Source organism: Hyaena hyaena, unplaced genomic scaffold (assembly GCF_003009895.1).
Source record: "Hyaena hyaena isolate Hyena2069 unplaced genomic scaffold, ASM300989v1 scaffold_286, whole genome shotgun sequence".
NCBI lineage: Eukaryota > Metazoa > Chordata > Mammalia > Carnivora > Hyaenidae > Hyaena > Hyaena hyaena.
In genome coordinates this window covers 1,639,027-1,656,766 of record NW_024080918.1, presented here as the reverse complement: position 1 = coordinate 1,656,766, position 17,740 = coordinate 1,639,027, and the positions used below count along the sequence as shown (strand labels likewise).

Sequence of the window (17,740 nt, the reverse complement as noted above, 5' to 3'; positions counted from 1 at the left end):
ATCATATTTGCATAATTAGGTACAATTATTTGATTCATTGTTTTGGTGGAGGAGATTTTCATACAATGGGGAGATTCTAATTTTTAAAATTATTTTTCTCAAATTTTCTAAAATAGGTATTTTGAGAGTATTTTACAGCAAAATACAGTGACAGTTTATATAAAGTAGTAAAATAATGTCTTCAGAAATGAACGCTTTAGTGTCACTTAAAAACTAATGTCTGCTCTTGATGCTTGTCTTCACCATTTTGAAATCTCAAAATCTTTAGAAAACCAGCAGTCTCTTTGGTTAGTAACAGTGCTTTGGCAAAGTTCCTTTACAAAAAGTAAAGGAGGAAGTAATAATGTATATCTTAAAATGTCTCACTTTAATATCACTACATCATTAGATGACCTCATTAAAGAAGTTATGAGCTACTGACTTCCACTGTTACTTTGGTCTTTCTTCATCCTCATCATCATCCACATCATCATCACTCTCAGTATTTCTGAAATAAATGCCAGGGTGCCACTCTAAGTTCATTTTGCCTAGCCTTTTACTATTTCAACACTATTTAAATTCTATTGTCTTCTTCATTTTTAGATTTAGATATACGAGGAATACTCAGAACTTTCAAGCAAAAAGAAATACCAAAATAAATACCTCCTGAATCGCCAGGTTTTGCTCTCAGACGGAACTGTAGGAACAAGAATACATTTTGTTAATGCCATCTTATCTCTGGAATCCTTTTCCTATTTGTTTTTAAACGCCTGAAGTAATTTTGTAAACAGAAGTCATTATGGAAACTTTGTGGAAAAAAAGTGAAAAAGAGGAAACCTTTTAAATGATTTGTCATTTAACAAATCTAAAACTTCAAACCACAGCTTAATAATGTAGCTGTTATTGATCACTAGATAAACATCTGGTTTTCTTGAATGCTTTACTTTTGTGTACATTTTAGATTAGGCATTCAGGCATTTAGTTTTGTTCTAAATTTAGAATGAGATATTTTAAGCTGTTTGAGTGTTTTGTTTTGGTGTTTTGTTCTGTTTTTGTCTTTGGTGGCTATCCTTTATATGTAGCCTGTGTTCTTCCCTTTTGTCTCTGCCTTCAGCAGAGAAAACACAAATCTAATAACATAAATTCTTATAAACCTGAAAACAGCGCTTTATCAAAGTCAGTTATTTTTGAAACCCCACAAATCAATAAGTTCACATTCACCAGATAGCTTCAGTTCTTACATTTCATAGCTTTGCTAATATCGCTGCTGGCATATTAACAATCAGTGTTTTGATCTACATTGATATATAACATTTTTATATTACTTTCAAGTGTGTTTTCAGGAACAACATTTTTATTATGAGATTTGAAATTATCAGAGTGATCTCCATATAGAATAGTATTAGAGATTCTTAGAAATTTAAGAAAATATTTCCTTCTTGTTTAGAGAAACTAAATTGCTCTCTAGTTTATTATCATGGTTATGAATACATGTTTAATGGCAACAAAAGTTGACATAGTCTGTATTTTTAAAGACATTATATTTACATGTAATATAAATATTCTTACAACAAAAAATTTTTTTTAATCTATTTTCAGTGAAAGAGTTTCTAGCCAAAGCCAAAGAAGACTTTCTTAAAAAGTGGGAAAATCCTACTCCGGTAAGGATATTTAAAATTTTCTATGATTTAAAAGTCCTGTTATGTAAAATCATGATTCTTGCCCAAGTAATTTACTACTTTAGAAACTTTAAAGTAGCATTAAACTTTCAAGTTGCATTTTAAAAATTAAGCTTAAAATGGGAATTTTGCCATAATATTTTCATGATATTATGTTTTGATTTGCTAATAATTTTATATATACCTAAATTGGACAAAGAACTAATTTCCATTATAATATATAATTATAAATTTTGATACTAATTATAGGCCACTACAAACTCTTGACATTTTTTAATATTATAGTAATTTTGATTTGTGCCTTTGATAGCATATATGTTATCTTTATTAATTACCACAAAGGGATACTATTTTGTGGTTTCAAATTCTTAATCACAAATACTTGGCAATTGGCAACATACCAAGTACAGGGATCCTTTTTCATAAACATTGGATGAGGTAAATTCTACATAATTTAAGTACTTTTAAATTGTAACTAAGATCTAAAAACTGTGTATAAAAAGAGCCATTTACATTTGACAGAAATCTTTTTGAAATTATAAATAATTAATGAACTTTAATAATAGATTAAATTTTGAACACCTATTTTCCTACCACAAAAATCTTCATTTCGTGTATCTTTTTCACTAACAAATATTCTAAATATTATATTTTATGAAGATACCATCATTACTAATGTTAAGAGTATGACTTGTAATTTAAAACAAGTCAATCTATGGGGCGCTTGGGTGGCTCAGTTGGTTGTGTCCGACTTAGGCTCTGGTCACAATCTGTCTGCTGACAGCTCAGAGCCTGGAGCCTGCTTCGGATTCTGTGTCTCCCTCTCTCCCTGCCCCTCCCCTGCTCACACTCTGTTTCTCAAGAATAAATAAACATTAAAAAAAAAAAAAAAAGTCACTCTAGCAGTCACAAAAAGTTAGGCATTATCTATCATGGGACATTAAGAGAGGTGAAGAAAATGACACATTTGTATGAAAAACATTAACTGCCAAAAAGAGATGTTTTGTTTGTTGTCTGTTACTTAAGTCAGTTTCCATTATTTAGTTGGGAACTATATTAAATATTCCAGTGTGTTTTGCTAAAACCAAAAAATGAAGCATTAATCCATAAAATTGAATAATTCAATCAGAATCATAAGGGTTTTTTCTTTCTACATTGATATAGAATCTCATAGCAATTTAAAATCAGAATTTTGAAATTAAAATTTGATGGAAACAAGTTTTATAAGTAAAAACTTAGAGCTCCTTGCTCTCTCCGTAATGATTCAGCAAGAAACTATGCTATGTCTCCAAAGGCAAGCTTTGATTTGCAGTAGAGATTAAATCCAACTACAATGAACTGCAGTAACTATCCAGATTCCTCACTTATATAAGAATCATATTACATCACATTTTTCTCAAGCTAAACACTGTACAGACTGTGTACAGTGCACAGATGTTTTTTTCCAAGATTTTCATGGACATCTTTATAATGAAAACCTATTAAACAAATGGGTTGGCAATTACTACTTGTGGCTCTTTAGCACATAATTTCTTCCAAGTAATTTTCATTTTGTTGTGGCAGCAACAAATTCAATAGATCGATGCCTCCAATTCTTTGCTTCTATGCTACAGTCAAAGCCAAACAAAGCTGTTTGCTCATAACAAAGCATCTATTGAAGGAGAAAAGAGACTGATTATTGTTCTGGGACTCTGACTTTTGGTTATCTTTGGGGGAATAAGAAACTCTTCTTTCCTTATGATTATTATTTTAGGTAATACCTGGTTATTATAAATCAGAGAGACAGAGAGCCATTAGGATCTTTCATGCTATTATTATAGTCTATAAGCTCATATAAAGATATAAATGAAGATAGTGCTTTCTTCAGAGGTAACTCCAGAGAAAAGACTCTGATCCCTCAGTTTATCTGTTAATTGGAATTATTTGTGAATACGCTGAGACTGTATAGCTTCTAAGATTGCCTTTTTCAGTATACTTCTGGTCAGTTTGTAATTATTAAAATACGGAACTAATTTATTAAGAGTCTAATACTAAGAATTCATATTGGAATTCATTTATCACCTTTAATATTTCACCTTAAGCTCTTATTTCCTCCCTAATATTATGTTATGCCTATTTTACAATATAATTCTCTTTTCAAATATTAGATCTTTTTTCTATTCAAAGGGAAAAATAGATCCAATAATCTGGGATCTCAGTAGTCTATACTGTTTTTAAATGGATAGTTTTAAATTAAATGATCTCTTCTGGTTATGTATAACTAAATCTGTAATAGTCACCATAGTCTTCTGAGAATTTCTAATTTTAAAGTTTATTTTATTTTTCATGTATATGTAGAATAATGCTGGGCTGGAGGATTTTGAAAGGAAAAAAACCCTTGGAACAGGTTCATTTGGAAGAGTAATGCTGGTGAAACATAAAGCCACTGAACAGTATTATGCCATGAAGATCTTAGATAAGCAGAAGGTTAGTGCATTTGTCATTGTTTACCCGAAAGGTAAACTTCAGTTTTATCAGCTAGATTATTAAACAGAGGCAATATACGACTTTCCATTAATACTTCAGAAAATTTTATTGTTGCATTTAATTTTCATTATTATTTCTTGTGACTGTATGATACATAGTTAACCATTAAGTGTATGGGGATACAGTATTATTTCTTTCATTATTATTTCTTGTGACTGTATGATACATAGTTAACCATTAAGTGTATGGGGATACAGTATTATTTCAATAATTACATATATAATAGGTGTGTGTATGTTTACTAACAAAATCTTGAATTTAACATGTAAAGAACTGGTATCTCTACTACACATTGCCTTATGGAAAATGCAGGGCTCAGTTGTACTTGACCTTTGGAGTAAGGAAACAGAACTTTAGTGATTTTTTTGTAACTTATTTTAATCAACAGTAGAATCTCTTTGTTTAATATGATTGAGTTTCCTTAATTTAAAATGTCAGTCAAAGCAGAGAAAAAGTTGGAATCCTAATTCTATAAAAAATATCAAATGATTATGTTGTACACCTGAAACTGATATAATATTAGATATTAGTTAAATCATTTTGAAAAATCTATTTTTAAGTATTTTTCACATATTGGTGTATCTGATGAATCAGGAAGTCTTTAATATATTCATGCTTTAAATATTAAATTTTGGTTTTCCTGGTAATCACTTACAATTAAGGGAACATAAAAGATGAATGGCAAATCTTAATAGATTATCTTATGGATATTATGTTTCCAAGAATAACACTTTGGCTTACTGGGATGTAGGAAAATGTGGAGGAAATAGTACTGAGCTAGTAGTCAGGGTTACAGATAGGGGCTAGACTGATGCTGTCCACTAAAAATATAATGTGAGCCACATAAGTGATTTTAAATTTTTTAGTAGCCACATTTAAAAAATAAAAGAAATAGTTGAAATTAATTTTAATAGTTTTTAACTCAGTTTATCCAAAATATTATCATTGCACATGTAATTAATATAGAAATTGAAATATTTTGCTTTCTTCATACCAAGTCTTCAAAAGCTGATGTATATTTTACACTTAGAGTACATCTCCATTCAGATTAGCCACAATTCAAGTGTTAAATTTCCAGCAGCTACCATGTTGGACATTACAACATTAAGACTGGTCTAATGTTATTCCGGTCCAAGCTCTGCTTTAAAATAAAAAACGAATCTAACCTCTAACGTGAAAAGGAGTGATGACTTAAGTCTTTCTAAAATTAAATACACATATACACATTTACAAATACAGTTAATTGTGCATCTTTGTCTACTGCCCTTTATATAACTTTCGTAACCATGCTTTCTGAAAAAATAATCACTTCCTATTAATTCTTTAACTTAAAACAGTTTAGCTGTTTTCTTGTTTATCTCCTACCTCATGCTGTGCCACTGAATGGCTTTGCCGAGGGTCACCAGTCCAGTGGCCTAATCAACAAGACAAGACCAGAGGACTTGTTTTGCTCATGTTATATGACTTGTTTTAGAGCCCTTGTCCCTGGCCCTCTGTAACCCCTTGTTCTTTAAATTATGCTCCTGCCTTTCTGGGCTTTCGTCTTTTCTATTATTTTATCCTTCTGTCTACTCTCTATAGATTGTTTCACTGGATCTCTGGACTATCCCCTCTTCTTATTTTCATATTCTGCACCCTCCCTCTGAATTATTATCCAAGCTTTGACTCATCCTTGAACTCTACACCCCTAATTTGTACAATCTGAGCATGGATCGCTTAGAGGCCAATTAGTTCATCTTCTATTTTCTAGATGAGGTCACTGAGTCTCAGACTAAGTGATTTTACACTCATAATGATAGCAGAACAACAAAATGTTTCAAAATATTTATTTGAGTGAAATATTTTTTATTAAACCTGTCATTAAAATGTTATTGTCTGGATAGCTCTTAATATTTTATGTTATCTTTCTTGAGGAACTAATAGAATATGCTTTAGTCATAAAGTATTACAAGGATTACATAATGAGGCTTTTTTATGTTTAAAGTATTTAGGGAAGAAGTTTTTAATTCCTTTTTCTTTTTTTTGGCAAGATGGTGACTTGTTAAGTAAATTACTGAGAAAAATACCTCATGGATAAATCATAGCAAGAGAGTATTTCCCAGAATAGCTGCCATTCTAAGTCATTTCTGCTATGGCATTGTTCTAGATCTATTCATAATTAAGACAAAGATTTTATATTCTGAATTTTTTCAAGTTTATTTATTTGAATTTGACAAAGATGAGTAATAAAATAATACTCCATAATCACCTTTTCTGTTAATGAAGTCACAAATTTTTCAGTTTTGGCTTTTCCAAGTGTTGAGGAAAAGGAAATCTGTGCAGGAATTAAGGAAATCACATTTCTTCATTCCATACAATGTGTCAAGCATTGCTAGGTACTTTATATTTACTGAATCTTCCCAGCTTTGTGTGATATTAATCTCCCTTTTAAGCCAATTACCTTTCTATTTAAGTAAATTTTCCAAAATCAAACAGGCTAATAAGATAAACCAAGAATTGGACTAGGTTTGTCTGATTTCTGTGCCTTTCCTCCTTGTTTACTTTTCCTTTAAAACGTGTTTGTTGTCCATAAGGTCCCTCATTAATGTTACCTGGCCTTCACAATGACATCTTAATTTCCTCAAACCCAGACTTTTCACCTTCTATTAATTCACCTTTTTCACTGCCAAAAAAGTTTACCTACCAGATCATATAATTTTATTTGCTCATTCAGAAATCTTCCTAATATTTATTAAATAAAAGCAGAACCCTGCAGTCTACTCCCAACTCTTCAAAGTCTTCCATACTCTACCATAGTCTTATTTCACACTCTTCCCCACTATGTCCTCTATTTGCTACCTCTCACTGAAACTTGACCCTCAGAAGTATACAGTGCCTTGCTGGGTGGGATAGGGGAGCATGTGATGACTTACAGCCCATCCTCCTTATTAATAACTCCTCAAGTATTTGGCTAAAAAAATAAATCAGCTAATAAGTAATCATTCATAAATGCTTTTAAATATACATATTTAAGCCAACAGAAATATTAAGAAGTGAAAGTAAAACATGGACTAACCCCCCCCCAAGGGTTATTTATTAATTTATCTCTGCCATTTAGTGACATTTCACTACCAAATCTTGAGAAGCCCTATCCTATGCTATTGTCAAATGAAACTAGCTCTCTGACTTACTTTTGTGTATTTCCCACTTCAGGTAACGGTTCTGGATATTAACCCTGACTGTGTTGCTTCCTCACCTTTTCCTAACCTTTGTTATCTATTCGTCTGTAAGGCCCTGCTGAACTACCATCCTTTTTAATAGATTATAATAACAATTGGCATTTTTGAGCTTTTCTTTGTGCCAGGCGCTGTGTTAATCACTTCGCATGCATTATGCGACACAGTCACTTTTAAAGTAGGTATTATTATCAGTATTACTGATGAATGATCTGGAACTTAAAAAGATTATGTACTCGACCTAACATAAAGATTTTCTTGTCTGAACACTTACAACCTCATAACTCTCATTTGGCAATTATTCACATATTAATATTCACATGTTCATACACCATACTTCCAAATTGATTTTATGCAGCATTAAGGCAGACATTTTCTTGTCTTTATCTTGATTGCATTATTAGGCTTCATATGTAATAATATACACATTTAAAAGTAAATTAGATGTTAATTAGTTAATTTTTTAAATTAACTTAAAAATTAAGCAGTTATGCTTTGCCACTTCATATATCATGGATTTTCTATTTTTCATTGTTGTGCCCTACATACACATAGTTGCTTTAGGGCTATAATGCAGAAAGCCTCTCTACTGCAGTTTTTATTGCTTATTTCAAAGGAAACACATTGTCAATGCCTAACTAAAAATCTGCTAGATCATAATATACAAAAGTAAACAAAGTGGTGTATCCAGACAATGGCTCTACCTTCTGCTATTCAGTGCTCAAAAGAAATGAGCTATCAAGCCATGAAAAGACATGATAAACTTTAAATGCATATTATTTAGTGAAAGAAGCCAATTTGAAAAGGCTATATACTGTATGATTCCAACTGTATGACATTTTGGAAAAGATAAAACTGTGGAGACAGTAAAAAGATCAGCGATTGCCCGGGGTTAATAGGGATGAATAAGTGGAACACAGGGAAATTTTAGGGCAGTATAAGTACTCTGTATGGTATTATAATGTTGGGCACATGTCATTATATATTTGTCTAAACCCACAGAATGTACAACACTAAGAGTAAACCCTAGTGTAAACTATGGACACTGGGTGATAAAGATATCAATGTAAAAAAAAAAAAAGTTCATCACTTGTAACAAATGTATCACACTCTAGTCCAGAGGGAGTTGGGGGCTAGGAGAGATGTTGATAGTGGGGGAGGCTATGTGTGTGTGATAGGAGGAATATGGAAAATCTCTGTATCTTCCGCTCAATTCTACTGAACCTGAAACTGCTAAAAAAAAAAAAAAAAAAGGCTGTTTTTTAATGTAAATACAAAGCAACAATAATTCTCAAGCTAATGTTACATAATGTATTGTTTTAAGTTTGGATTAATTAGTTCGTAACTAGTTAGAATTTGGAGAGTAGTGGTCCAACCACTTCGTATTACATCAAAAAACAAAACAAAAAACAGAATACTGAGATCCTAAGAGTCGAAATAACATCTCCAAAGTCACAAAAACCACTTGACAAGAAGGTCTAGATTAGAATACAGACCTTAGCAGTCAACTATTCTCTGCTCACTAGTATTTTTATACTATAATCATATATACTAATAACTGGATGGTAACTTTACCTTGCTTATGTTCAACTTCTTGAATTCTGTGACTGCCCCACACTTGCTAGTAAGCCTCTAGCAAGTAGGAATGCCACCTGCTAATGACTTACACTTATACCAGACAATTATTTATATCTCCCTCAGGTCACCTTTTCTTAAGTTAAAAATAGAATCACATGTGGGATAGAAGCATAGTCTTCTTGAAGTCAAAATAAGTCGCTTTCCTCTGCTACTATGTATTTGACTGAGTAGAAGGAAATCCAGAGGAAGCTTGATTAATCCTAAATGACCTATTTGTTTTAAAGATGTAGTTGGGTTTTGCCCATATTTTGTGTGTCCTCTATTACAGCTGTACACGAAATAAGTCAGGCAGAGAAGGACAAATATCATATGTTTGCACGTATAGGAGGATTAGGAGGAACTTGATGGAGGAACAAGGGGGAGAAGAAGGGTGGAAATGGTGGGGGAAAGGGAGAGAGGCAAACCATGAGAGACTCTTGAATGCTGACCAAAACTGAGGACTGATGGATGTGGGGTGGAGGAGGGATGGGCATGGAGGAGGGCATTTGTGGGGATGAGCACTGAGTGTTATGTGGAAACTAATTTGACAATAAACTATTTGTAAAAAATAAATAAATAAATAAAATTAAAAAAACTAAAAAAAAATAATTTATAATTTGAAATTTTAGAATTTATTCAGGTATTAGGAAATGAACAAATTGTTCATTTTTACCCAGTGTTTTTCAGTTATTGGATTTTCTTCAATTCTTAATTTCCTTGCTGATCTTCTAAAGATTTAAAATCAATACCTACTTATTGCAGTGATTTATACCAGCTACTTTAGTGGACTAACTGTAATTCATTAGGAGCTGAGTATTTTCACATACTAATTTTTTTAAGTAACATATTATGAGTCTATTTCTTTTAGCTCTTGCTTCTTGACTGACAATCCTAGTTGCCCTTCTAAGACTACATTTTAAATCCTCAGCTAGGTTTTGCATTTGAATCTGATAAAACCTAATTATTGGTTATTATCCTACCCTTATCCAATTTAGTGATTTTGCTTATCCAAGCTCATTATTATATGGAAAGCATTTTATTTATGTTTTTTCTTTTAAAATTATAGTAAGTTTTAAATTCTGTTCAAGTACATTAAATATATTTATCTCTCAATTACAGGTTGTTAAGCTGAAGCAAATAGAGCATACTTTGAATGAGAAAAGAATATTACAGGCGGTGAATTTTCCTTTTCTTGTTCGACTGGAGTATTCTTTTAAGGTAGATTTTACAATATTCAAATAAAATAATTTTACCCTCACATATTTTTAAAAATATGAAACTGTAATACGATTCTAAGCCAGAAGATAAATGTGGAGAATATGAATAAATAAAAAAGTAATATATTAAGATTTTATGTTTATAAACTTATGTTAATATTTGAAAAGATTTTGGCTCTCCCTAGGGAAATTTTTAAAGGTGATGTGTAATTTTTCATGAGATGCTATTATAAATTGAAATATTTCCATTTCCCAAAATCCATAGTAATATCTTATTAAGCAGTTATTACACTCTTGCAAATGAATATATCCACATAACTTCCTTTTCTCTTGAACCTTTTCTGACAGAGTCTTACCATCCTTTTTTCCTTAGTAATTTGTGTTCTAGTCTTTCCATTTACATAAGGCAGAACAGTCTTTGGCTCTCCACTCAAGGTTCTCATAAAGTTGAACAAGATTTATTCTTTAAGTTGGCAGCTTTTCAGCTCTTCAGAAAGATACTTGGCATCTCTGTAATATTAATTCATATGAAACATTTTAACCTTTCTCCATTTCCTTCTTTATTCTTTAAATCAGATGAATACCTGTATATTTAGGATATTAAAAATCATTAATCTCTCTGACCTAATTTAGCACATAAAATGTAAACATTCTTACTTCTTCAAATTGTTTTAAGTGTTATTCCTTTACATCCACTGTAGTATGAAGTCACGGCTGCAGTGTTTACTCATTCAAAAGTTAGGATTCCCTGCAAGGACAGAAACAGCAAACATCCCAGACTGTTTGTGGCAAGAATACTAGGGGGAAAAATTGAATTTTCCACTGTAGAAAAATAAGAGTAACTTCCATTTATTCACTCTTTCCTAATGTTAGTAATCTCTTGGGTGGATTTTTAAATTTGCCTTTTTCTAGAGAAAGACAGATACCATATGTTTTCACTTATAGGTGGATTAGGAGAAACTTAATGGAGGACCAGGGGAGAGGGGTAGGGGAAAAAAGTTGGGGACAAGGAGGGAGGCAAACCTTGAGAGACTCTTGAATACTGAGTGGGGGTGGAGGAGAGGGGAAGGGGGGTGATGAGCATGGAGGAGGGCACTTGTGGGGATGAGCACTGGGTGTTATATGGAAACCAACCTGACAATAAACTATGAAAGAAAAAATTAAAAAATAAAAATAAAGTTCAGGCCAGAAAAAAAAAAATTGCCTTTTTCTAATTGAACATGGTGTTATCTTAAAATATTTTCTGAAAATAACTGAAGTTTCATAATTTTGATTTACTTATCCTTTTTATTTGTTCATAGGATAATTCTAATTTATACATGGTTATGGAATATGTCCCTGGGGGTGAAATGTTTTCACATCTAAGAAGAATTGGAAGGTTCAGGTAACTAATACTTTATCCTCCTCAAATCTTTTTTAAGTCATTGTCAGTGCTAAAACTTTATTTCACTTAATTTAGCAATATGTTAGCTATATAAAAATTATGTGGAAACATTCATAAGAGACCATACCCTACTGATTTTTAAAAATCAAATAAAAGCATCATTGTACCAATGTAAATATTCTACCATTGGCAGATATTGTGAAGTTCCATTATTTAGAGAATTTTCATAAGATGCAAAAATTAATTGAATTTAAACATGCTAGTATTTATTGAAAATATTAATAATACAACTCTGGGGAAGAGATATATGTAAAGATGAAGATAAGAAAGGAATACACGAAAAGATAATAATGACATCGTAGTGATATCATTATGAAGTTTGTTTTGCACAAATTTAATTTTCTTTAAAGTTCTTGTTATGTTGAGTTTTAAATATATATATGTAATTTTAAAAGAATTTGTAACTTGGGGCTCCTGGATGGCCGTTGGTTAAGTGTCCGACTTTGACTCAGGTCATGATCTCACAGTTGGTGAGTTCGAGCCCCTTGTCAGCTGTGCTGACAGCTCAGAGCCTGGAGTTGCTTTGGATTCTGTGTCACTCTCTCTCTCTGTCCCTCCCCTGCTTGTGCTTGCACTCTCTCTCTCTCTCTCAAAAATAAATAATAAATATTAAAAATAAAAGAGTTTGTATCTTATCATTAGGTTACTGCTAACAAAGCCACACAGTTTTTAAAATAAGTTATAAATTCTGTTAGCTTTACCTGTATGTAATAGTTGTAAGCTACTACTGTTCATTAGTAATCACTGATAGAATGCATGTCCAGCTTCTTTTAGCACATTATATGCTGGCTTGATGAAAGCATGTGCAGCAGTACCAACTGGGCTGATGATGGTAATCCATTTCAGAAAGAGATTATGATAGCCTCAGATTATCCACAAGATCATATTCAATTATGGGCCAACATTAGAGTTATTTTAGTTACCTGAGGCCTAAGCCAAAATTCATTTATTGAGCTAATATGGTAAGGCACCTAATATGTGTCAGGCACTGTGCTGATGCAAAGCAACTTCTGTTTATCTTTAATGATTTCCTTTCACCTCCTGTTGTCCTCTCTCCTACTACCCTTGTCCATGCAGGCCCAGCATCCTCAGATTGCCCTTGATAACTCAAAGTTTATACTGAAGCATTACACCTAAACCTATCTTCAAAAAATATTTTCTTCATTTTCTATCATTACTAACTTCTTTCCTTTGTAACTCCCCACACTCCTATTTCTTTAATACTTGACTTGGTACTAGGAGGAAAGTGAGTTGATTGCAATAATTCATATTGAGACACTGTCTTTTCTAATCTTTCATTCATACTACATGTACACTTGACAGGTTGCTAACTCCTATCCTAGAAACTTTAAGACAACAAGACAATTTTGAGTTATTATTGAGCATGGCTTTAATCAGAATCAGGGCAGTCATGATTCTCTACTTAAATAGCAACTATCTAGACTTAAAACTGCTTCAGCATTAAGTTTTCCAATAGAATATTTTACTTTCATCTCTCAAGTTGGGTCACACATCTGTATAATGTTTGTGTTCCTCCAATCAAATATCAGTGTGTGGAAATAAATATAAAATGCTTAGTACATCTTATATTTGTGATAGTAAATTTATTTATAAAATGCTAAGTGCATCTTGTATTTACAGATGTGTGGAGAAAATTGGAGGGGACCTTCCAGGTCAAATGTGTCCAAAGTTAGGAATATTTCAGTGACCAAGATGATTCTTCCAATCTCCCCTTAAAATGTTCCCCTGTTCCTTGTCATACAGTCTATGTTACAAAATTTATGATGTTGAGATGGGGCTGAAACTGTAAGGGTATTATAAAATTATCTCCCCCAAAGGTATTTTTCTTTACATATTCATTAATGCAACAAATAATGTTGCATTACTGAGAACCTGATATGTATCAGGCTAGAACCTAGGGAATACAGTGACAAGCAAAAGGAGCAGCATATATAATCTTTTTTGGAATTTCTACTTCTGGTGCTATGAGATCAAATTCATGCCAGCCATCTTGAGAGAAAGTCTATTCATCGTTCATGTTATTCATTGAGGACATAAATCTGAAAGTCATTGCAGTTTATCAGGCCAATTAACAGAATTCATTGTATACACTACAAGATGAAATAGAAACTCAAATTAGAGAATCAGTACATCCTTTGGAGTAATACTCCGAATATGGCATCAGCATGATACTGATCTATCAGTTGATCTCATCTGTGCATACAAGAACTGTACGTGTTTATACAAACATACAGATTACACTTATGTTTCTATATCTATGTAAACATGTATAGTAGAAGATTTGGAAATTCAAACCCAGGATTGTACCTATGGTTTCTGGATAGGATTATGGGAGCTCTTCATCCTTCATCAATAATTTTTATGATTTTTCTAAAAATGAGAATATATCATTTTTGTAATAGGAATAGTCTGGGTCAAATGGTATCAGTCTACAGATTAATGCAGCTAAACAACTTCTGTGTAGTGAAATTCTTTAAGCACTTGAAATTTGTGAGAAAGGTAGATGGAGTTTATCGACAGTAACAATGGCCTGATTATCCATGTTTTGACATATTTGCTTTCCAATCATTCTCAAAGAGAGACATAATTATAAAGACATCAATATCTTCTAATATGGCCAATAATAACTTAAAATAAGATGACTGTTTTAGAGTTTTATTTTTCTTCAATGTATGCTGCCTCCTAACCATATTAAAGTATTATTATTTAAAGTTAATTCAGAGGTTTAGTAGATACTCAGAAACTAACAAGATTCTTAAATGTTTAAGAGAAAAAAATTTTTGCTTCCAAAATATTTCTACCCTATATTAATTTTTTTTCATAATCTTCTAATTACCATGTGTTAAACCACTTTACAGAAAATCAATGTTTTTCTTCTTTGTAGTGAACCCCATGCACGGTTCTATGCAGCTCAGATAGTGCTAACATTCGAGTACCTCCATTCACTAGACCTCATCTACAGAGATCTAAAACCTGAAAATCTCTTAATTGACCACCAAGGTTATATCCAGGTATGGCTTGAACACATTGTATATCATGTGTTTACTAGGTAAAAGTTGTATATATTTAACTTTAGCTACCAATATTAGATGGTTTGTTTGTTTGTTTGTTTGTTTTAGTGAGAGAAGTATTTCTTTCTAATAGCTTAAGTTGAGCTCATAGTTCTGCCACTATTTCAGAGACCAAAAATTCCCATCAAGAATAGAACATGTTTATACCTCCCATAGTCTGTAGTTGTGAACGGAATGAGCATAGGCTCCTACATACAGTATATATAGAATAGCTAAATTTGTGAGCTCTCACTTAGTGCCAGGAATCATTCCAAATGTTGTACGTGTATCATCTTTTTTAGACCTGATAACCTTATAAAGTGTAAGTACTGCTGTTACCCTCATTGTAAGGCTAACAAAACTAAGGCACAGCAAGTCACATAGGCAGTAAATGGTAGAGTCAGAATTTGAACCCAGACTGTCCCCAGAGTTATGTTCCTTCACAGCAGCAGCCAGAGGAGCCCTGGATACCAACACTGAACTGGTGGAGGTGTTTTCTTTCCACTTCTGTTAAGAGTGAGAATATCCCTTTTTATCCAGTTATCAGTAGGTTCTCCGGTTTGATACTCTTTTTATTTCCTATGACATGTTAATGGCAGAGCACATACTGGACTCCAGGAATACTTCTAACTTTGCTTCATTTTTGTTAAAAGCATTGACTTTTATCATTTTGTGTATTTATTTCTTCGTTTGAGTCGGAAAAGGTGCTCCAGAGTGTACCTTCATTCACTAATAGTGGCCTATATGGGTTAGTCTCAGTTACATTGCCTTAATTTTTTTTTATGGTTTTAATTTTAACCCTGATTTTTAATTTTCAGCTTAGGTGTGACTAAAACATTGATGGTGAAATAATGAATGTTCACAAATTTTTTTTGTCTTTGATAGGTCACAGACTTTGGGTTTGCCAAAAGAGTTAAAGGCAGAACTTGGACATTATGTGGCACTCCAGAATATCTTGCTCCAGAGATAATCCTTAGCAAGGTATATTTATAGTGCCCTTATGTAAGAGGCAAAAATGTAAGGCATGCACCACTGTGGACTCTTATAGAAATAGTTTCCTGATCTAGTACTACATTTTTGTTTCATCTAAATTATGAATTTTGTCTGTTTGATTACTAAAGAATAATTACTTATAATCTACCACTGATTCAGTAACCTCTAAGTTTTAACTCTGGATCTAAGAGAAATCGTGTGGTAGAACACAGGGAAAACAGTCAATAATACTGTAATAACTTCATACTGTGCCACATGGTAACTAGATGTGTCATAGTAATCATTTCACAATGTATATAAAATGTTGAATCACAGTGTTGTACACCTGAAAGTAATATAATATTGTATGTCAACTATCCTTCAAAAAAATTAATGTGAATAAATCGGATCTTGAGACCCATATTTTTTTCTTTCAACCTTACTGAAAAGTCACTGTCAGACCTAACCGTCTAAGTTGAAGGTGTACAGCATAATGGTTTGACTTACATAGATTATGGGATAGATTACCACAATAGGTTTAATTAACATACATCATCTCATATAGATGTAATAAAAAGAAAAAAAAGTCCACATTTTGAAAGACAGTTGTTGATAGTTTGTTGAGGATAGTTCTACTTTTCAAAACAGTGAAAATGTGGTAAGAGAGGTCTGTAACCATATCTGAAAGGATGGTTCCATTCTGTTCCCCTTCCACTGCCATCCCTAGGTGGAAACAGCTAGAAAGGAAAAACTAACAATAACAAAGCAAAACTAACAAAAACAATAACATAGCATGACAGGAACAAGTAAAGAGAAAGGGATAACACACATGTCTTGATATTTACAAATTGAATAACTACAAATAAATATGTAACAGGAATAATATAAATGATCTCATTCAGTTTTCCTCTCATCTTTATAATTTAATCATCTATAACTTTTTAGTCTTTTATAACCTAAATATAATCGCTGTTTACACATTTCTTTTGTAAGTACACCTACCAAATGATGTGATGACAGAATAAGCACCAAAACTTTAAAAAATGCATATATATTATAAAAGTAGTAGATATTCATTGTACAAAATTTGGAAAATGCAGAAAAATAAAAAGAAACAACAACAAAAAAACCTACAATCTCTCTACCTAGGGGTAGCCTTTTTTTTTTAAATAATTTTTTAAGTTTATTTATTTATTTTTTTTTTTTTGAGAGAGAGCACAAGCAAGGGAGGGACAGAGAGAAGGAGAGACAGAGTCCAAAGTAGGCTCTGCATCATCAGCACAGAGCCCAGCATGGGCTCGAACTCATGAACTGTGAGATCATGACTTGATCCAAGATCAGGAGTTGGACAACTAACCGACTGAGCCACCCAGCCACCCCAACGTAGCCCTAGAAAATTTTTTTTCAATATATTTTTCTGTTCATGTTATCACAGTTGAGATATAGTGAATGTACAGTTTGTATTCAGCTTTTTTCCCTTGAATGCTAATAAGCATGCAAACATTCTAATGGCTTATTTGCAAATGTATCATAAAGTATTTTGCCATTATTCTATAGCTAAACATTTAAGTCATCCCTTTTTCTTTTTTCTTTAATTTTTTTGTCATTATAAATAACTGTGATAAACATAAACATTTTGTACATAAAGGTTTTTATGCATTTCAAATTATTTTTTCAGGACAGATTCCCAGAAGTAGAATTACTGGGACAACGGGTATGAACATTTTTAGTCTCTCAATAAATATTGCCAAAGTGCTTTTCAAAAAGATTGTAGCATTTTCTACTCCTACTAGCAGTATGAGCATGACTACTTCGTCACACTGTATCCAGCATTAGATATTCTTACTTTCAAAATCATTACTAAGGAGGCGCCTGGGTGGCTCAGTCAGTTAAGCATCTGACTCTTGATTTTGGCTCAGGTCGTGATCACAAGGTTCATGAGTTTGAGCTCCACATCAGGCTCTGCCCTGAAGGCACAGAGCCTGCTTGAGATTCTCTCCCTCCCTCTCTCTACTCCTTC

At 32.4% G+C, this 17,740-nt stretch overlaps 1 protein-coding gene across 6 annotated transcripts in view; it reads left to right on the top strand.

Annotated features, from left to right (window-relative positions):
- The window catches only part of PRKACB (protein kinase cAMP-activated catalytic subunit beta), a 124,169-nt gene that overhangs the window by 83,653 nt on the left and 22,776 nt on the right, over positions 1-17,740 (top strand). For all 6 annotated transcript variants that reach the window (XM_039246923.1, XM_039246921.1, XM_039246924.1 and 3 more), the window contains 6 exons: positions 1,579-1,640; positions 3,996-4,124; positions 10,136-10,234; positions 11,535-11,617; positions 14,583-14,709; positions 15,634-15,729. In XM_039246923.1, coding sequence (XP_039102854.1) covers positions 1,579-1,640; positions 3,996-4,124; positions 10,136-10,234; positions 11,535-11,617; positions 14,583-14,709; positions 15,634-15,729 — 596 coding nt within the window. The remainder of the gene's footprint in view (positions 1-1,578; positions 1,641-3,995; positions 4,125-10,135; positions 10,235-11,534; positions 11,618-14,582; positions 14,710-15,633; positions 15,730-17,740) is intronic.